General features: G+C 45.8%; 1 protein-coding gene across 1 annotated transcript in view; it reads right to left on the reverse strand.

Annotated features, from left to right (window-relative positions):
* Positions 1-22,601, reverse strand: part of SLC4A5 (solute carrier family 4 member 5) — a 79,301-nt gene that overhangs the window by 23,415 nt on the left and 33,285 nt on the right. The window contains exons 3-12 of the mRNA XM_060276400.1: positions 14,310-14,470; positions 12,204-12,356; positions 10,907-11,002; positions 9,245-9,300; positions 6,087-6,244; positions 4,893-4,980; positions 4,191-4,345; positions 3,890-4,048; positions 1,611-1,785; positions 710-843 (exon numbers count right to left, since the gene is read on the reverse strand). Of these exons, the coding sequence (XP_060132383.1) occupies positions 710-843; positions 1,611-1,785; positions 3,890-4,048; positions 4,191-4,345; positions 4,893-4,980; positions 6,087-6,244; positions 9,245-9,300; positions 10,907-11,002; positions 12,204-12,356; positions 14,310-14,470 (1,335 nt within the window). The remainder of the gene's footprint in view (positions 1-709; positions 844-1,610; positions 1,786-3,889; positions 4,049-4,190; positions 4,346-4,892; positions 4,981-6,086; positions 6,245-9,244; positions 9,301-10,906; positions 11,003-12,203; positions 12,357-14,309; positions 14,471-22,601) is intronic.

Genomic DNA, 22,601 nt, shown 5'->3' on the forward strand with positions numbered 1-22,601 from the left:
CCCGTGTCCATTACAAAGTGGTAAAAGTCCCTAAACTATTGCTATAGGAACTCAAGAGAGGCTTGTGAAAACTGTGCAACTGAGCTGGAGATACCAGCTCAGACCTCTTCACATGCTGAGCTTCTTAGGTAGACTGGGGGAGAACAAAGGCTTACTCTATGGTATCAAACCCTTCATGCATTTATTAGATGTTGGTTATATGAGGCTGGTTATCCCACAAACACCCTGAGGGAGTGGGATAATAGCTGCCAAGTTCTCCCTTTTTTAAAGGGAAATTCCCTTATGCTGAATAGGCTTCCTCGCGAGAAAAGGGAAAACTTGGCAGCTATGAGTTGGATGAACATCTGGAGCAGATTTTGAGAGTGCCCAGGGAGTGAAACTCTGCACCTGTCATGTTGGATTATTTGTTTATTCATACATTTTGTAGAGCCCTTCTCAATGCAGACATTTCCAACACTAATCAAAACACAGCACTTAAAACAAAATGACAGTTAAAACATAAATTAGCAACAGCACAGAACTGAACAATCCTAAACTCCGGAGTAGGGTTGTTGTTGTTGTTGTTGTTGTTGTTGAGTCATTTAGTCGTGTTTGACTCTTCGTGACCCCATGGACCAGAGCATGCCAGGCACTCCTGTCTTCCACTGCCTCCTGCAGTGGAGAAAACTTACTTCTGTAAATGAATCCTGTTAGGAATTATTTCACTTACTTGCTGAAATCGTAGAGAAGTTTTTCAAAGATCAGGATGGGTCCTGTGCTGCTCAGGATAATGAGGGGCTGCCCAGCAAAGAAGCAGAACACGGACCCTGCCATTGCTGTGCCAAGAAAGCTCTCCATGACTCCCTGGTGGGAGGAAAACAGCTAAATGTCAATAGGTGCCATTTTAAGTGCTGTCAAAAATGACACTGTTTGGGTGCAAAACAACATCACAACAATCATCACCACATGTTCAAGAGTGCCTGGGTACCAGGTACCTGCGGATAACAGGGTAGGGCTCTGGGGCCACGGGCAGCAGGCAGAGTCATATCTGTGCTGATAGTTCTTCACTCACCTGCAATGCTTTGTTCTACATGCCCACATTTGGAGATGGAAGATGAGCCCGGGTACACTTAGGTAAAGGTAAAGGGACCCCTGACCATTAGGTCCAGTCGTGACCGACTCTGGGGTTGCGCGCTCATCTGGCATTATTGGCCGAGGGAGCCGGCGTATAGCTTCCAGGTCATGTGGCCAGCATGGCAAACCAGAGCAGCACATGGAAAAGCCGTTTACCTTCCCGCTGTAGCAGTTCCTACTTATCTACTAGCACTTTGACGTGCTTTTGAACTGCTAGGTTGGCAGGAGCTGGGACCAAGCAACGGGAGCTCACCCCGTCACAGGGATTCGAACCGCTGACCTTCTGATCAGCAAGCCCTAGGCTCAGTGGTTTAACCACAGCTTCAGTCCCACAAATATGCATTTAAGCATTTGTTTATGTATGTATTTTCATACAGGATGGAATGGTCTCCAAGAACAAACACATTCATAACTAGCCTGGACTATGAATCGGCTTATCTGCCCATTCCTAGGGATCACTGCCTGTTCCTGAAGCCTCCGTTTTGGCCCAGACTTGCCTGGTAGTTTTCTGTAGCATCTCCCAGCAGCCCGCCAAACGTAATGGCATTTGTGATGCAGCCAAGGTAGATGAAGAGGATGGCAGAGATGGACTGAATGTGAAAGCCCTCATAGAAATCACTGGGAAACCAGGGCAGCTTCCTCTTGATATCCAAATACAGGCCCCCACAGAACCTGGAAAAGGGAACAGGAGAGGCTGGGCACACTCTGCACCAAAAGAAACCACACAAGAGCCACTGAGGGAGACCAGCGTTTGAATCCCCACTCAGTCATGAAGCTCACTAGGTGACCTTGGGCCAGTCACTCCCTCTCAGCCTAACCTACCTCACAGGGGTGTTGTGGGGATTAGACAAGGAAGGGGAAAACAATATACACCACCTTGAGCTCCTTGGAGGAAAAGTGGGCTACAAATGCAAATACTACTACTACCACCACCACCACTACTACTAACAACAACAACTGAATAAAACTAAACAATAAATAAAATTTTAAAAGAATACGTTTCCACAAAAGTCAACTTCTGTGACTAGAATATATTCTGCAAATCAAATAACTCTGGCTAGATTTTCAGTGTTGCCCGGTGTATTCTACTTCTGGGGGCAATAGGGGGAAGATACTAGCCAGCACAACACTGTGGCTGCCTTCACACAACAGTTCATTCTGTTTCCCCAACTGTTAATCTCGGCATTATATTTGAGCTTTCACATGACGTAAAAGTCATTTCCAGAAATCTAGCAGAATACAGTGGAAGTTTAGTGCTCTTTTCCATGTTAATGGATTAACAAAACTGTTTATAACTCCACTAACTCTGAAAATTGAGGGTGTAAAGTGATGAAATTTGGGGTGGTATCCTGCCATACAGTTTTCATGGGGGAATTTAGTGCAACTTGTCAGTACATTGGTCCAAAAGCTACAGGTCCGAAACACAACAGGTACTGCAGTGTGAAAGGAATATTAGAAAAAGGAAACGCTAGCATTATAACCAGGAAAACTAATATAACACCCTGTTGGAATGCCCTTTATCATTATCCCTACCCCAGCCCCTGGGAGTCCTACTGTGCTCGTTCTCCATCAGCAGGGCAGTTTGCCTTTTGCATGCTTCCCCCACGTACAGAAATCCAAGGTGATGCAAAAGAACAAGAGGCTAGCTTTGCATGGCTGTTAGAATTTCTGAGCGTAGGTTGTGCAGCATCGAAACATACGGTGTTTTCTGGAGCAACACAAGGCCAGACTAGACATAATAGCATCAGGAGTGGTTGGTGGGGCACGAATGATGACCTGGCTTCCCAATGCTGTGATTCGCTGCCTGTAACAGAGAAGCTTGTGCTGAGCTTCCTGTTCCCTTGCCTTTCCCCCTCTTGGTAACAAATAGCTCCACACCGTCACACAACCCTTGGCGCACCACCACCCCACCAGCCACTACTGGATGGCAGTGGGTTCATACATTTAAACCTGCATCTATCTATCTATCTATCTATCTATCTATCTATCTATCTATCTATCTATCTATCTATCTATCTATCATCATCACCAAGTGGTTCACAACATAAAAGTACAAAATGAGAACACAAAATACTTGAAAAACAAAAACAAACCAGTAACCCTTATGGAGACAGGTGGTCCTTGAGGTATTGTGGTCTTGAGCTGTTTGAGGTTTTATAAGTCAAAGCCAGCACTTTGAATTGGACCCAAAATGTATTTGGCAGCCAGTGCAGTCAGGCAAGGACTGGTGTAATATATTCAAACCGTCTTGTCCCAGTTAGCAACCCAGATAAAGTTTCTGAACCATCTTCAGAAGCAGCTCTATGGAGAATGCATTGCAGTAATCTAACCTTGAGGTTACCAGAGCATAGACAACAGAGGTTAGGCTATCCCTGTGGAGGCAAGGGTGCAGCTGGGCCTCCAGCTGAAGCTCATCCATATAGAAAGCAGGGGGTGGGAGGGCAAAAGTGGTGACCTCCCTGCAGACTGTTCCTGAAGGCAATTTTCACCTGCTCTGATGATGGATGTGAACCTGGCTAGGGAATAAGAGTTGGGAGCCCAGTTTAGATGGCAGATTGCAGAGAGGACTATTATTATTATTTTGGTAAAAAACAACATCCCTGTTCTACACAGTTGCAGTAGGTCTGGGTTTAAATACATAGATTTGCTGCCATATTATCAAGTTTGGTCCATGATCTCAGAAGTGAAAATATCTCCAGCTTCATGACTGTGCACTTTCCCTCAGTCCCTAAACAGATTCTCTTTCTGCTCACTGAGTCCAGAATGTTTTGCTTACCTTCCAGTCCAGATCAGCTCCTCCCCAATCTCATGCACAGTGGGCATCTCTTCATCTTCGCTGCCTCCCCCTCCACCGCCCCCTCCGCCCCCTCCGCCTCCTGCTCCTCCGGCTGTGCCGTTCATTTGTCCAGCCTCACTCAGTGAAAACACAGATTTTCTAGTGGAAGAGAGAAACAGCAAAGTGTTAGGAAACTTGGTGCCCGAAGTGCAACACCGCTTAGCCCAGCCTGCAAGCCTTTGTTCCTTTGAGGTTCTTTCATCTCAGGGCTACTGCTGAAAAGAGCCCCCCCCCCTTTTACCTCTTCTCAGCAGAGGGCACTTTCTTGGGTGGCTCTATTCTAATGTTTGGGTCCCACTCTCCAGGCGGCAGAACAATGACCTCATCCAGAAACTCATCTATTCCAGCTATCAGGTCATCTCTGTCTCTAGCTTTGTAGGCGACATCGCTGAACAGCTGGAGGTAAAAAGTGAAAACAGGAATTATCTGGGCAAGTCATTACCCAAGAAAATGCAGTGAAATACAATGGAGAGCCTCATTTCTTATGTGTAAACCAGTCTCCACTTGTGTAATAGAACTTCTCCCCCTCTCTACCTGTGTGCTCTCCAGATCTGTGCTAGGGTCTCCTCCCCCCCACCTTCTGGAGCAGATCTGGGAAGGGCACTGGAGGTGGGAGGTGTCATGCAAGCAGAAATCCTTCACTGACTTACTTGAACCCTTTGGTTCAGATCCAGCAGAGTTGGCTATGTGCTTACCACCTTTCTGCACAAGATACAGAATATGCCTTTTGTAATGCGGATCCTGGGTTATGCTATTGCATGCCATCCTCAATAAAATATGACAGCAGCATGGGTGTAGCCAGGATTTTGTTAGGGGGGGGCAGGCTTCATGTTTGGGGGGGTAGAATCTCAGTTAGTTAAGTATTTTTATTGATTTACTTGGATGGGGGCAGCTGCCGCCCATGGAGAGGAGGCATCTAAAAAGGCATTGAAAATGCACTTACATCATCTACCATGAGGGTGGCGATGGCTCTACCAATTTCATTGTAGGATTTTGCCTTTCCAGTGGGACCCAGGAGGATAAAGAGGAATCTGGTTTAAAGAGGGGGAAAAGAAGCAAACTCATGAAGCATGAATGATGATATGCAAGCCATCTCACTGTGCTGCCCCCAGCTTAAATGACTGTTATGCTCCTTCAGTGTCTCCCAACATGGTCCCTTAAGCTGTTTAGGACTGGGGCTGATCAGCTGCAGCTGGTGAGAATTGGAGGGCAAGCTGTACTAGGCAAAACAGTTTCTATCTATTGCTCCTTTTTGAGGCTTCTATCCTAGACTTCTCCTAATGAATTAAAACATCTTGAACTCCTTGGGTGTTATTTTCGTTTCAATAGTTAACATGAAAGTCATATTGTTCAGACAGATTTGCTCTGCCAAGATGGGACTATAATGCCTGCTAATTTCACTACAGTCATACCTCGGTTTAAGTATGCCTTGGTTTGAGTATTTTCAGTTTAAGTACTCCGCGGACCCGTCTGGAACGGATTAATCCGCTTTCCATTACTTTCAGTGGGAAAGTTCGCTTCAGGTAAGTACACTTCAGGTTAAGTACAGACTTCCGGAACCAATTGTGTTTGTAAACCGAGGTACCACTGTATTGCTGTCTAGATGTACTTAGAAACATTACCTTGGTGTTTTGTATGTACAATGGGCCAGTTACAGTCATGTCATGCAGAAATTACTATTGCTTGTAATTACTATTACCTGAGATTTAATTCTATAGCACAGAAAAAAAATTATCTGTGCCTATAGTTTTGGGAAATAAAAACCAGTAGCTCCTGATGGGTCGTTTTTCTGCTAAACGCAAATTTTTGGCAGGTCTGGGCTTAGTCAATGTTGGATGACTGCCTGCAAACTGTGTATTTGCTGCTTTGGGTGCAGTGATGGAAGAAAGTGGAGATGAATATACATGTAGCAAAATAAAACTAAGAAAAATGGAAGCAGAGTTGAGAATGCTCATCAAAACGAATTCCAGCAAAAGGGTGTACTTTCATGGGATGGTGCCCAAATGGCAGACATATTCAGGGGCAGAAGGCGTTCCTTCTGAAGGCCTCGCTTTCAGTCACCCTTTCCCTCTGCCTTTGTTTTTTGTAGGGCTGGGCGGGGGCAGGGGCCCAACCCTGCTTTTAATCATCTACCTACCTCGTTGGGACAGGCACTTCTGTCACTCCACCCAGCATGGTTGACTGAATGAGCCGGACAAACGCTACAAACGGCTTGTCCAGGAAGTCCACTTCTCCCACAAGGACATTGGAGGCCTCAGCATCTTTGGGGATCTTCTTAATGAATTTGTTTTTGAGCTGGGAGAAAAACAAAAGCATTTCTCTAAAGATCAGTGATCCCCTTCTTTTGATTTGTCTCTTTCTGCCTGAGTCAAAGCAAGAGCAAACTCCTTGCCAGCTGGGGCAAGGCAGCGCTTAGAATCTGCCTGGGACTCTTAACACTCACAATGTGGCTGCAGTTGGATATGTGGTAATTTCCATTTGCATGGACAGGCGGAGACCCCCGACCTTGGGCGACACCCGTGTGGAATAATGACTCAAGACAACGTGTTATGGGATTAAAATTTGGCCACAACTTTATTTAAAACTTCAGATGTAGGGAGACCTTGGCTTAGGCATAGGACGTTTATCCTTCCTAGTCCCTGGCTGGGGATCTGGGGAACATCAGGGTTATCCAGAATGTGGGGGGATTGGGCTGGCTCTGGAGAACGACTGTTCAGGCAGAGAGCCCGCACCCCATTTTGCCACCGCCGCAGGGGAGAGCAATGACAACCTCTCAGCGTATGGCCAATGCTTCCCCTCAAAACAACCCCTTTAACAGGGAACCCTGGGATCACCGCCGCAGGGGGGGGGCGTGTGGGTCACTGCTTCATGCCCCCCTTTAGGGAAGATAGACTAAAGGATTCTGTCCAAGGCCTGAAACTGCCAAAGTTGTGACATTTTGCTACGGGGAAGGCAAAACCTGCCAATTCAGGAAAATTCCTTTCCGGCCCTTCAACAGCGACCATAACGTTCTTATTGTTAAAATTGTTAATATTTTTTAAAAAGGAAAACAGAAAAGAAACTAGAAATATTGTCACATGAAATTGTATTTAACAGAGACAAATGCACATATTATGGGAAAGAATGCACAAACATGAAGATATCGTGAAAATAACATACAAAAATGTGTTATGTTAGGAAAATTGCTTGCAAAAATGCATATTTTAGTCAAAACTGCATATGAAACTGTTTATTAGAAGACATTTGCAGTAAAATCCTGTTCAATTGTCATGAGCATTTTTTTTAATTAAAAAAAGAGTAAAGGTAAAGGTAAAGGGACCCCTGACCATTAGGCCCAGTCGCGGACGACTCTGGGGTTGCGGCACTCATCTCACTTTACTGGCCAAGGAAGCTTCCGGGTCATGTGGCCAGCATGAACCAGAGCAGCGCACGGAAATGCCGTTTACCTTCCTGCCGGAGTGGTACCTATTTATCTATTTGCACTTTGACGTGCTTTCAAACTGCTAGGTTGGCAGGAGCTGGGACCGAGCAACAGGAGCTCACCCCATCGCAGGGATTCGAATCGCCGACCTTCTGACCACAGCGCCCTAAACTTAGATCTTGGGATCCAGGAATTCCCACCCCCTTCAAATGAAGCATACTGAGATACAAAGAATTCAGCTTTTGATAAAAACACCTTTGTGGAATTATTTCTTCTTTGCAAACATTGAAGCCATTGCAGCAGAAGAGAGAGATATGGATGTAGTGGAGGATGGAAGCCTCATTTAACAGATCCATCCATGCCCAAGACTCTTCTTGTCCTTTTCTAGCTGTTTCATTATTATTAGCCTAAAAAGGCTCAATAAACTTCAGGCTGAGGTTTATTATAATCTATATGCTGGCATGAGGAGAGGCATGTGAGTAAGGCAGAAAGCTCTCCCTGCTACCCACTGCTGCCACCCCACCCCCACCCCTTTTACTAATCTTTTAAATCCATAATGGAAAAAAAAGCCAACAAAGCTTTTGGAATAAGCAGAGAGCAGGAGTTAGGAGCAACCTCTAAGCTTCATGTAAAACTTCATGTAAAAGTCCCTTTGTAGTGGCCCTACTAGGCTGATTAAGACCAGTGTTCTTTTGGGAGCAAAATACTTTGCATGCCTTCAGGTTAACCCTCCCCACACCCACTTTTCAAAGTGGAACTCTTGGATCCAAGCAGGAGACGTAAACTTGCATTCAAAAGCTGCCCTATACCGAGTCAGAGCAATCGTCTGGACTGATGTCTAAGTTCACTCCAGGATTTCTGATAAAAGTTTAGTGTTTTCTAAATGTTTTTATATATGTTGGAAGCTGCCCAGAGTGGCTGGAGGAACCCAATCAGACAACAACAACGACAACGACAACGACAACGACGACAACAACAACAGAATAGGACGTCCCTATTTTCATTGGAGAAATGTTGGAGGTAGCTTCTGGAAGAAACGTCATTTGAATTTACATTCCTCAGTATATCCACTCCTTTCACGAACTACTGTCAGTAGCCCTGCCAGCTGCCAAAGTTTCCTACTGAATGCTAAAGCTGCCACCGCCACCACTTCCAATGCAATGGACATGGCTGCTCAAAAGTGGACTCCAAATCCCCCCTCCCCATTAGGATGAAAAGGGATGGGGGAATCTGTCAATTCTGGTTCTCTCAGTTCCTATTTTTCCAAATCATAAATTAAGTCATCCAGATTTCTGCACCAATTTGCGATTTATTATTATTTAATTTTCATGAAAACTCACCAGCATTTTGGTGCAAATTTATCCCAATAATATTTTTGTTGGGAGTTTTGACTAATATGCATTTTTGCAAGCAATTTTCTTAATATGATGCATTCTTGTACATTATTTTTGCTAATGTTTTAACTTTCATGTACACTTTCCCCTAATATATTCCATTTTGAACAGACTGATTGATTGGAGAACTGCACTGCAAAATTTGAATAAGTGCAAATTTTGAAGGATGACTGCATTTAGGTTTTCACAGCGTTTCAGAAAGTGCAAATTTCACAGATTCATCTTTAAATTCAAACTTGTTTTGTTGCACCTTTCAGAAAGCGGTTCCTGCTTTAATCCTTCACAAGAGGTACATCCTGCACAGCAATGAGAAGTTCTGAAAACAATTTCAAGTTTGTTTTATTGTGACAAAGAACACACATGCAAGAAAATTGCAACTGGTTCTCGTTTTGGGAAGCCAGTGACTACATTCATGGCTGACATTTGGTCCTGGGGGTTGGGAACCTAAAAGAAAAGATGTTACTGTCTGGGATTTCCTACCTGATCTGTGCTTGGTGTATCTGTGATGTCGTTCATGCTTCTGCTTTGTGCATGGCCTAAAGGAGTAAACACATGCACCCATATATGATTAAAAAATAATAATCATTTATTTATTTATTAAAATGAGAGCTGAGATTCTGGAAATTCTGTCTAGAGATTCAGGCTTTATGTTGTCTGTCCTTGATGTGATTTCTTCACCAAGAAGCCACTACAACCTAACCTTGAGTATACCACCACAAAGTTTCTCAAATCAGATAGAATCAGGGCAGGCTATAAATGAAGATTGATTTGGGGAGCTGTGTATATTCATACAATCCCTTCATACCCCAAGAAGATCTCCAACCACATTTTCTGCAACACATTCATTGTTACCACCAATTTGCATATGTGGTGGAAAACTTGTAGATAGATAGTTTACAATATAAAAAAGGTAAAGGTAAAGGTAAAGGACCCCTGACAGTTAAGTCCAGTCGCAAACAACTCTGGGGTTGTGGCGCTCAACTCACTTTACTGACCGAGGGAGCCGTTTGTCCGCAGACAGCTTTTCCGGGTCATATGGCGAACCAGAGCACCACACATTAATGCCGTCTACTTTCCAGCTCTATGGTACCTATTTATCTACTTGCACTTTGATGTGCTTTCAAACTGCTAGGTTGGCAGGAGCTGGGATTGAGCAACGGGAGCTCACCCCGTCGCAGGGATTCGAACCACCAACCTTCTGATCGGCAAGCCCTAGGCTCAGTGGTTTAGACCACAGCGCCGCCTGCTTACAATATACAGACATTAAAAAGAAAGTGTCAAAACCATGTTGGGGAGGGGATATTGAAAGAAAGAAAAAAGGAGCCAACTGGTCTTTGAAGATGTGTGAAGGAATTTGCTGATGAGTTTTATGGCCCTGCTCTTCCTCTCTGCACCTGAGATGCTACTTTTGCTCTGCCTGATAAGGCAGCTACTGAGTTATCTAACTGTAACCTCTACTAGTTACGTGACTTAATTTCTATGTACTAGTAAAGCTCAGGCAAGGAAATGCCTCCATATAAGCCTGTGCAAGGTTGTTTTCTGCTGCTCCAGAGAAGCGGACACTGAGCAATGGGTTCAAACTACAAGAAATAAGATTCCACCTAAACATTAGGAAGAACTTCCTGACAGTAAGAGCTGTTCAACAGTGGAATTTGCTGCCAAGGAGTGTGGTGGAGTCTCCTTCTTTGGAGGTCTTTAAGCAGAGGCTTGACAGCCATCTGCCAGGAATGCTTTGATGGTGTTTCCTGCTTGGCAGGGGGTTGGACTGGATGGCCCTTGTGGTCTCTTCCAACTCTATGATTCTATGATTCTCTGAATTTACAAGTCTGTGGCCTCCACTTTTGTGGTTCCCCAGCAGCTGCTGTTATTCTGACCAAGTGAAAGGTGTTTCAGACATCACAACAGGTGTGGCTAACTGAAGAAAATTCACTGCACCTGGCCCCATGCTCAGCACCAGAAATCATGGCTTTCCTCCATCATCCTGCTATCCTGGTACCACAGTGACATGCAGAAGTGTATCAGGACAAGGATGCCAGGGCTTCCTCCAAGTGCCAAGACATGGGGTTGCCACAGTAACTTGCTTCCTGCCTGCTGAGTTCTCTCCTGCCATTCTGTGACAGGAAGAACTGGAAGGAAACTCACGTAATCGCCCATAACTTGCGCTCTGCCTCATTCTGAGATCTTCTGATGAACGATGAAAGCTGGCCCCTGCAGCTGGACTCCGGACAGGGCTACGATCTGCAAACAGGAAGAAAGAAGACTGGAAATGAGAGGATTAGCTTGACACCTTGAAAACGTTGTGCTTTGCATTTTTCTTTCTGAGATAATGAACAAAACAAATTGTTCATCACTGCCTCAATGCCTCTGTTTTCGGATGGGCATGCAACTCCATGAAAACCATTTTCCTGGCTGAGGTGCAGGACAAGATGACACACCTCCCCATTTCATAGACCAATGCTGATTGGACAGGCGCCATTGACATGGCAGTGTCCTCCACTCCCACCCCTGAGTGCAGCAGGCTGGCTTAAGGGAGCGTAGGGTGGTAGAGATCTACATTGGCTCCCAGTACGTTTCCGAGCACAATTCAAAGTGTTGGTGTTGACCTTTGAAGCCCTAAACGGCCTCGGTCCAGTATACCTGAAGGAGCATCTCCATCTCCATCATTCTGCGCGGACACTGAGGTCCAGCACCAAGGGCCTTCTGGCAGTTCCCTCATTGTGAGAAGCCAAGTTGCAGGGAACTAGGCAGAGGGCCTTCTCGGTGGTGGCGCCTGCCCTGTGGAACGCCCTCCCAACAGATGTCAAAGAGGAAAACAACTACCAGACTTTTTGAAGACAACAGGGAGGCTTTTAATGTTTAATAGATTACTGTGTTTTATTTTTCTGTTGGAAGCCGCCCAGAGTGGCTGGGGAAACCCAGCCAGATGGGCGGGGTATAAATAAATTATTATTATTATTATTATTGGGCATTTGGCATGAACATCTCTGTCTTCTAACACCTCACTGCCACCCCACAGCATCTGCCACCTGAGGCAGCTGCCTCACTCTACCTAATTTGTGGAATGTTCCTATCCATTGCCTACATTATGATTCTGGATATGATGCTACAGAAGAAGCCAGTGTGGAGCAGTGGTTAGAGTGTCAGACTAGAACCTGGGAGACCAGGGTTCAAATCCCCACTCGGCCACGAGGCTCACTGGGTGACCCTGGGCCAGTCACTCCCTTTCAGCCCAACCTCCCTCACAGGATTGGACTTAACCACCCAGGGGGTCCTTTACCTTTACCTGTGGGGATTAAATGAGGAGAAGGAGAACCATGTATGCCACCTTGGGGGGATACAAATGCAACAACAACAATACAGCTATGGGTACACTACCACTGCACATGTGTCTCTCCCACCTTGCCTGTGCAGAATGGCAAGCCGGGCAACCTGCACTTACTTGTGTTTGAGACAGATTTGCCAATATCTGCCAGTGATCGGTGGATGGGTTTCTTGGTCTGGTGACGGTGTTTCCTCAGGAGCACGTAGCTTATTTTCTCACGCAGTTCTGGTTTCAGCAGGCCGTCTTCTATTTGCTTCTCAATGACATCATCTGGGAGGGAGATATCATACATGTTACTGGTCTACAGGACCACCCCACCCCAGGGTCATGCGCTTAACTGTGGCAATCCTTGATGCCGCAGGAGGAGGGGGGAAGTCACTGTCATGAGCCTCATTAGTGCCAAATAAGGCTCTATCCATCCATCTAGCCATCTACCTACCTACCTATCATCTACCTACCCACCTACCTACCTACCTATCTATTATCATCTCTATCAACTAGCTATCTATTGGCTATTTGGGATGAACAGCATGTCAAGAGACTAAGAAATGTGTGTGTGTTTTTGTACATTCACAGTCACACTTAGAATGGGTTGCTGAGTGCTAGTATGGTTGGTAAAGCTATTTGACCACCCAGTTCCTAGTAATACATGCTGATAACTCAAGATTTTGCTACTTTGATAGTGATTTCACTAACCCACTGACTCGTGATAGGGACTTATTGGTGGCAGTGGTGGTTCCCCATTTCTGGAGTGTCCTGGTTGAGGTGTGCTTGCCCCCCTCACTATTAACATGCAGGAGGGATATTAAAACATTCCCATTCACCCAGATATTTGATGACTGAAAGATGCCTAGCAACCTAGAAATTATTAGCTGTGACAGTATGTGACTGGTTGTTTTTTTTAAATTAGATGTTCCTAATGATTTAATGATTAAAGACAGATTCTTAGCTATTTTAAATTTTTTAATACATTTTTGTTTTATTTTTAATTGCACTATTTTATTACTTTGCTGTTTGCTGCCCATGGCTGCTTCTGGAGGACAAAGGGTTGCAGCCACACAAACAATAAAAACCCCTTTTCAGAAAAATAAAATACTCATCGCCCCCCTGGAAATCTACCTCCTTTAAGCAAACAAAAGAAGAATTGATAAATTTGTGTTCTTTATTGTATCTCTGTTTCTACCTATGTTATACAACATGGTAAATAAAGATGTTGTTGTAAATAAGGCACCTTGAAGCTTGAAATTTTAGTAAATAAAATTATTTACTAAAAACCCATGGGGCAGACTGGAGGGAAGCCTGCAGGCTCAGTCCAATCTGCCTGCCATTGGCCAAATAGGCAGGCAAGTTGCAATCCACTTCCTGGGCCTGAGGGAAGCCAAAAAGGGTTTCCCCAAGCCCGGGAAAACCTCTTGCCTCCAGCATGATGGCTGGATCCAGGAGAGACGATGTTGCCATCCTGCAACAGCGTCCGATCTGGTGGTAAGCGTCACAATAGATGAAACATGTATGAACGGTTTTAGAAAATCTTCTTCTCTTGTTTCTTTATGCTTCCACTGCCCCTGTATTTTTATTCAATGCCCCCCAGTTGCACCCAGGCTACCAGAGCCCCCTGGATTGTCCCAGGACCCGCCAGGGGGAAATATTGCCCACTTCGGGAAACATTGGCATTGGTCACCAACCTGGATTGCTTTAAAAGAGGATTAGACAAATTCATGGGTGATAAAACTATCAACAGCTACTGCTTGTTGTGAGTCACTTTGAGTTGCTTTTGTAAAAAATAGAGACTAGTAAGTTTAATAAGTAGCAATAGCCACAATTATTTTCTATTTCCACTGTGTGAGTCAGAATGTCTCTGAATATCAGCTGCTGGGAGTTACAAGTGGGGAGAGGGCCACTCTTCTCAGGCCCCACCTGCAGGATTTCCACTGGGGCACCTGGTTGGCCACTTGGAGAATAGGATGAAGGACTAGATGGGTCCCCTTTGGCCTGATCTAGCAGGACTCTTCCTATTGACCGAAATACATTACAATGCATGGTCCTGACACCACCTCTCATTATTGGTTGAATCATAGAATCATAGAGTTGGAAGGTACCCCAAGGGTCATCTAGTCAAACCTCCTGCAATGCAGGAATCTCAGCAGTAACTTTCGAATGCTTCATTGATTTGCTCAGCATCTTCTGAGTGGATTGTGCTTATAGTTGCATTTCTGAGGCTCATACCTATTATTTGCGGCAAGGAGTAGCCATCTAGATCGAGCATCACGGTACCCGTCTGCAGGCAAGTGCGTAGCTCAAACAGGCTATGCAAAGATAAGGTTGACACATGTGGTTTGCTCCATCTCTCCCCTCCTTCTTCTACCTTCTCTTCAAACTTAATCCACCTGAAACAAAGATGAAGGAGATGAGTCATGAATAGTGCTCAGCACAAATGATACACATGTGGGATGACCAACATGTCTTATTAATGCATGAAGGGGTTAATGCTGTTCTGCCAGGCACTCCCTCTCCCCTTGAGAGTAAGGTAAACATGCCTATTATTGTATTTCAGTCTACCAGATAAGCTCAATGTGTGAGGTCTGAGCTAGGTGCCACCAACAATATAGATGTGTGTGCAATCACACAGTAAGCGTCTCTTGGTACAGCATGCTTAAGTTCTGATAAGAGGCTAGGCAGCTGTTGGGGAGATTTTCACTTTTGGCAGCATTCAGGATAAAACTGCAAAAACATACAATGTATTTTAAGAGTATTTGCTATGGTTGTTGTTGTTTTTGTTGTTGTTGTTCCCAATAGTAATAACCAAATAATCAATTCAAGGCAGTCATCTTTTTGTTAAGCAAAATGATATGTGTGTTGTATTGCTGGTACTAGGGCCATTTAACGATTTATGGCCACTTCCAGACTGTCACTAATTTGCAGATACATATAATTAAATTGTAACTCGTAACATTATGCAGGAGGCAGCAACGAAAACCATCCCAAGGAAAAGGAAATGCAAGAAAGCAAAATGGCTGTCCAACGAGGCCTTACAAATAGCGGAGGAGAGGAGGCAAGCAAAATGCAAGGGAGATAGGGAAAGATACAGGAAACTGAATGCAGATTTCCAAAAAATAGCAAGGAGAGACAAGAGGGTCTTCTTAAATGAGCAATGCAAAGAAATAGAGGAAAACAATAGAATGGGGAAAACCAGAGATCTGTTCAAGAAAATTGGAGATATGAAAGGAACATTTCGTACAAAGATTACCATAATAAAGGACAAAAGTGGTAAGGACCTAACAGAAGCAGAAGACATCAAGAAGAGGTGGCAAGAATACACAGAGGAATTATATCAGAAAGATATGGAGGTCTCGTACACCTCAGGTAGTGTGGTTGCTGACCTTGAGCCAGACATGTTGGAGAGTGAAGTCAAATGGGCCTTAGAAAGCACTGCTAATAACAAGGCCAGTGGAAGTGAGGATATTCCAGCTGAACTATTTAAAATTTTAAAACATGATGCTGTTAAGGTGCTACACCCAATATGCCAGCAAGTTTGGAAAACTCAGCAATGGCCAGAGGATTGGAGAAGATCAGTCTACATCCCAATCCCAAAGAAGGGCAGTGCCAAAGAATGCTCAAACTACTGCACAATTGCGCTCATTTCACACGCTAGCAAGGTTATGCTTAAAATTCTACAAGGCAGGCTTAGGCAGTATGTGGACCGAGAACTCCCAGAAGTGCAAGCTGGATTTCGAAGGGGCAAAGGAACCAGAGACCAAATAGCAAACATGCGCTAGATTATGGAGAAAGCTAGAGAGTTCCAGAAAAACGTCTACTTCTGCTTCATTGACTATGCAAAAGCCTTTGACTGTGTCGACCATAGCAAACTATGGCAAGTTCTTAAAGAAAGGGAGTGCCTGATCACCTCATCTGTCTCCTGAGAAATCTCTATGTGGGAAAAGAAGCTACAGTTATAACTGGATATGGAACAACTGATTGGTTCCAAATTGGGAAAGGAGTATGACAAGGTTGTATATTGTCTCCCTGCTTATTTAACTTATATGCAGAATTCATCATGCGAAAGGCTAGACTAGATGAACCCCAAGCCGGAATTAAGATTGCAGGAAGAAATATCAACAACCTCAGGTATGCAGATGACACAACCTTGATGGCAGAAAGTGAGGAGGAATTAAACAAGAACCTTTTAATGAGGGTGAAAGAGGAGAGCCAAAATATGGTTTGAAGCTCAACATCAAAAAAACCAAGATCATGGCCACTGGTCCCATCACCTCCTGGCAAATAGAAGGGGAAGAAATGGAGGCAGTGAGAGATTTTACTTTCTTGGGTTCCATGATTACTGCAGATGGTGACCGCAGTCACGAAATTTAAAGATGCCTGCTTCTTGGGAGAAAAGCAATGGCAAGCCTAGACAGCATCTTAAAAAGCAGAGACATCACCTTGCCGGCAAAGGTCTGTATAGTTAAAGCTATGGTTTTCCCAGTAGTGATGTATGGAAATGAGAGCTGGACCATAAAGAAGGCTGATCGCCGAAGAATTGATGCTTTTGAATTATGGTGCTGGAGGAGACTCTTGAGAGTCCTATGGACTGCAAGAAGATCAAACCTATCCATTCTGAAGGAAATCAGCCCTGAGTGCTCACTGGAAGGACAGATCGTGAAGCTGAGGCTCCAATACTTTGGCCACCTCATGAGAAGAGAAGACTCCCTGGAAAAGACCCTGATGTTGGGAAAGATGGAGGGCACTAGGAGAAGGGGACGACAGAGGACGAGATGGTTGGACAGTGTTCTCGAAGCTACGAACATGAGTTTGACCAAACTGCGCGAGGCAGTGGAAGACAGGAGTGCCTGGCGTGCTATGGTCCATGGGGTCACGAAGAGTCGGACACGACTAAACGACTAAACAACAACAACAACAACAACAACAACAACAACAACTAAATTGTACACCAGCAAATTTAAGCCGTGCAATTGAAGTGGATTTGGAGCCCCTGTGCAACAAGCCCACTCTCAAAAATGAAACAACTCCCCAATGCTTTTATGTTATGAAAAGTAACGGGAAAATGCACTAGAACGTCTGGGATGATGGTGATACTGGGTGATGAATATAACCTCCATGCAAACAAATCCAAATGAGTTCTGCTCAATAAACAGCAATGTCATATAACCATGCATAACCATGTTGGGCTATATATAAGGATGAACGCTTAATAAACAGGTCATTTGGAAGAGCCCCATACAACTGTCATTCAGTTATAAACTACTGCTTTAAAGATGGCATTACAAGTGATCCTACATAAGGGAGGGGATACTTTTAAAAACAGTATGTTCAAAAGTCTGGACGGAAGTTTTATTTATTTCTAGATTGTCTATTGACCAAAATCCTCTGGGTGGTGTACAAGAATCAATAAAACAGCAGAAGAGCTCCATTTCAGCAGGCCCAAAAGTTTACTTTTAAACTACTTCTTGCTTAAGGATGTGTGCATTTAGTCACTTAGCTCCCTGTGTAAATTTGGTATCTGACATCTTTCCATCTTTAGTGGGCATTCATTCTGATTTCTTTGTGGGGAAGTGATATGATATGATTTGATCCTGATCCTCATGCCACTTGGCCACAGCCATGGCTTTCCTCAAAGAATCATGGGAACTGTCATTTGTTAAGGGTGCTGAGAGTTGATAGGAGACCCCAATTCACCTCACAGAGAGGCACTTCCCTGAGTTCTCTGGGAAGAGGGATTGATTGACATTGGGGGGGGGGATATGGGTCTCCTAACAACCCTCACAACCCTTAACAGATTACAGTTCCCATGATTCTTTGGGGGAAGCCATGACAGTTCAAAGTGGTACATATGATCCTGCTTCAAATGTATACTGCAGAGGGGGCCATAGGCTGTAACCACCTTGTAGCAGAGACCTTCCTTTCCATAATTTGTAAAGGATCATGAACACAGATTGCGCTATACAATCAATTAACAACAAGTCTTTCTTTGCAAATTCTCCTCAGAACACAGGAGCCAGGCATGTGCACAGAAATGGGGAAATCAGGAGGATGGCACAATAAACTGCCTAGGTTGAATAACGTCCCTGCAAACTTTGCACAAACAGTGCAGGATGAATGCCCCCCCCCAAAAAACACCAGTTTGTCTGGAAGCGACCAGGGTCACAGAAGTACATACAGTAATGAGTTGTGATCCAAAGCATCTGTGGAAGAAGGCCCCACAAGTCAAAGGCAACACATTTTAAACATGGCTGTTATTACCTTTCTGTGTGCAGTACAAGTATAACAATTAAAAGTAGGATGTGTAGACATGAATATTCTCTTTTTATTCCCCCACCCCTAGCATTGCAGGGTATAGCCAGGAAAGTAGGACCATTACAGTGAGCTGTAATGTTTCTTGCTTGCCGATGTGCCATTTTTAGGCAAGGGAGGGTAGAGAAGTCATTCCCTTTCCCCACCCAGCACACACATTTCCAAGCACATGTACTTCAGGAATGCTTTGATATGTGGCCAACTCACTGGTTCTATGCTCCTCTGTAACGGGTATGCATGCCAAAGGTGCAAATCCCTTTATTCAAAGAGGCAAATGTTGATAATATTGCTTCAGAATTATTAGAGCAAAACATAATAACCCTAATAAATGCTCATAAAATACGCTCCTGTTTTGCAATTTAATCCAGAACAAAGAGCAGGCTGTGAAAGTTTCTCAGCTTTCAATTAGCTGGAGAACTACAGAGCTGAATGACTGCATTGCCTGTGGGCAAGTGGTGGCTGGGACCACCAGCAGGTGGAGTCAGAATCAAAGACAGGGAGAGTCACTCTGCTGCACTGGATATAAGGAAACAGGCAGGTGGGTAGGAGCTGGCTGAAAGCAGACGGCGCCTGGTGGCCAGTGCCCCATTTGTCCTGATGGACCAGCCTCCATGACTGTGGGTCCTAACACAGCTGACAGAAATATCTTTAGGTGCCATTTAACATCTATCTGAAGCCACTGGGAGCTGTCATCAAGTGTGATGAAGCAGGAAAAAAGGCTAATGCTATTCTAGGCTGCATCAACAGAAGTCTGGTGTCCACAAGGAGGGAAGTCATAGTCCCACTCTATTCTGCCTTGGTCAGATGCCGCCTGGAATCCTGTGTTCAGTTCTGGGCACCATAATTTAAGAAGGATATTAACAAGCTGGAATGTATTTAGAAGAGGGGCGACCAAGGTGATCAAGGGTCTCTGGAAACCAAGCCTTATTTGGGATTCCATAGAATGCTGTTTGCTCCAATTCAGCTTTAAATAGTGGGCTTTTGCAGGGAAAGCTCGAGAGCAAAAAAAGACACTCAGACACGGAGCTTTAAAACACAGAACATGCCTGAAAAGTGCAGAGGTAAGTGTGACCAGTGGCAGGCCTTGGCATCCCAAATTCCAGTGGCTCTTAGATCTGCCTTTGGTACGGCTAAGCCCTAAGTTAGGTTGTCTAGGATGGGAGCTTTCTATTTAAAGCAACTGTGCCATTTTGATTGGTGCTGGGCTCTGAGGATAAAGATTCCTATTTTGACTTGCCAAAGGTTCATTCGCAAAGTACCGGTCTTTTACTATGTGAAGCGAAGCCTAGGCACCCTGCAGCTAAATTCCTGATCTGGATTCCTAAGTCAAGGAGAGCGGAAATCCTGAGCTGGCAATGCTAGAATGCTGACAAAGAGAGGCAAGCAGATATCCTCGTGGACTATGGCAGTGGTACAGAAATTCAAACGATTTCAGGCATTGACATTAAGTTTGTAGCATAGGAAATGCACAGTGCTCTCACCCTGGAACCTGGAACGTATGAGTGTTTGCTGGGTTAACCTCCACATGTTCAATGGACAGTATCCTGCCCTGTCATGACAGATATATGATAGGGGACATGTGATTTTTAAGAACGCAAGAAAGTAAAAAGAGCCTCACCGCAGTAACAAGCCAGGACTCATCTAGAGTTCTCATCCTGTTCTCACAGTGGCCACTCATATTCCTCTGGGAAATCTGCGAGTGGAACTTGAATGCAAAGCACAACCTTCTGGGACTCACTGAAATGTATTCACTGAAACCACCTGAAATCTAGCACAGCTGTGACAGGGTGGCCCACTGGCCCTACCTTCTGGCAATCACCTCCAGCAGCATTACACTGGGAGGCTGCAGTAACAGGCCCTTAGCTTCTCCTCTCCCACAATAATCTCCTCTGTTAAAAGGTAAAGGGGCCTCTGACCATCAGGTCCAGTCGTGTCCGACTCTGGGGTTGCGGCGCTCATCTCGCTCTATAGGCCGAGGGAGCCGGCGTTTGTCCACAGACAGCTTCCGGGTCATGTGGCCAGCATGACAAAGCTGCTTCTGGCGAACCAGAGCAGCGCACGGAAACGCCGTTTACCTTCCCGCCGGAGCAGTCCCTATTTATCTACTTGCACTTTGATGTGCTTTCGAACTGCTAGGTTGGCAGGAGCTGAGACCGAGCAACGGGAGCTCACCCCATTGCAGGGATTCGAACCACCGACCTTCTGATCAGCAAGCCCTAGACTCTGTGGTTTAACCCACAGCGCCACCTGGGTCCCTAATCTCCTCTGTTAGAGCAGAGCTATAGTCTCTTTCTCTCTCAAGAATATAAGGAGAGCCTGCTGGATCAGGCCAATAGCCCACCTGGTCCAGCACTCTATTCTCGAAGTGGCCACCCAAGTGTCTATATAGGGAAGCCCACAAGAATGTTCTCTTGCCTTTTGACTAACTCAGCAAACTTTCTTGGACTGGCTCTGCTTAGAAACTAGGGATTAAGATGTTTCTGTTATGTAGCGCTCAAGCTGTGCTTATCCAGAGTATGGCTGTTGCCTTTTTCTGAGGGCTTTTCAGTATTGCCCAACAGAGTATCTACATTGTTAACCTGTGTGCCAGGAAGAAAACTCTTTTGAAAATCTCCTCCTTCTTGATAACCATACTAGACATTCTTCTTAATCAATTATTACTTTATCACAGCTACCTAGAATGCAGATGGTCACCCTTTGCACTCTCAGGGACCACTTCTCTTCTTGGTTCTCTGGAGCAGCCTTTCCCCCTTTCGATCTTTTGAATTATTGGCTGCATTCATACGGCAGTTTGTTTCCCCCCCCCGACATTTCCCTAGTGTCACAGTGGCTGGAGTGGGCTACTTCAGAGTAACGACGCTACGCAGCTCTGCATTTTATTCTTTTATTGGTGCTGCGTATTTACAGTGCTGAAGTCATTGCTATTTACACGGAGTGATGTGGTCAGTCGGTTTCAGAACCTCCGAATGGCTTTTGGCGCGTCTTTCTCCAACACAAAAGCTTTGGCAGACCCATCCTCTTTCCCCTCCTCTTTCTGCGTAATTCCGGAGTTGGGGGGATGGGTCTCCCCCCCTTATTCGCCCCTTCCTGTCCCACCTGGGACCCTGGCTCCTCTACCTTGCCTGAGCCTCGGACACGACTTCCTGCTTCCCCACTGGAATCGGAACTCTCCCTGCTTTCCCCTGTGCTCGGGGGTGGGCTTGAACTCAGGAGGGGAGGGACTTCGCGATATCCCCTGTCCCTCACATCCACCCCCCTCCCAAGCTCTCCTTCACCCCTCCCCAGGTCCCCCCCAGGTGTTGGTGACGACTGGAAGCCTAAGAACTCAGTGCTTTCCGAGCCCGTTGGTGTGAACACCTCCCCCCAGTCCTGCGAGCCCCCCCCCTTCCGCCTGGGAGGACGGGAATCCCAAAAAGTCCGTGGCGTCAGAGCTGGTGGGGGTAAAAATGTTCTGCCAATCTGCTCCTTCCTCTGACTGGGTGGATCTCGGTGACACCCATACCTCATCCTCTGGTTCCTCAAACTCCGCTTCCCAGCGCCATGGTGAACTGCTCTCCCGTGCTTCCTCCCCCTCCCCCTCCCTTTCCATGTGCCAGGGCTTGGGTCTATGGGGAAAGAGGGCGTGAAATTCTTCTACCAGGAATTCCTCCTGTATCTGAGTGGCTGGGACCCATTCATTCTGGGACGGTGGAGCATCCTCCCATGCCATGAGGTACTCCAGGCCCCCCACCCCCCTCCTTGAATCCAGGATGGCCGTGGCCTCATTGAGTTGCTCCCTGCCTTCCCTCTCCCCCCCTCCCTCAGGGGTTTGTTCGCTGCCTCGGAGCCTGCTGCTTTCCCTGTACGGTGACAGCAGCGATCTATGAAACACTGGGTGCACCCTCATGTCCTCTGGCAGTGCCAGCCTGTATGCCACCGGGTTGACCTGTTGCGTGACCGTGAAGGGGCCCAACCGTCTGGGCGCCAGCTTTTTGCACCTCCCTCTGATGGGAAGGCCCTCCGAGGACAGCCAAACCTTGTCCCCCACCCTGATGACCTCCCCCGGTCGCCTGTGGCGATCTGCCCCCTTCTTGTACGCTTCCTTGGCTCTCTCCAAGTGTTCTCTGAGCTGCTGGTGCACCGTCTCCAGTTCCTCTGCCCAATCCTCAGCCTGTGGGCCCTCCTCCTCCTCCTCCCCCTCCCTCTCTGGGAAAGATCTGAGGTCGCGCCCGT

Source organism: Zootoca vivipara, chromosome 6 (genome assembly GCF_963506605.1).
Source record: "Zootoca vivipara chromosome 6, rZooViv1.1, whole genome shotgun sequence".
In the NCBI taxonomy this organism is placed as follows: Eukaryota; Metazoa; Chordata; class Lepidosauria; order Squamata; family Lacertidae; genus Zootoca; species Zootoca vivipara.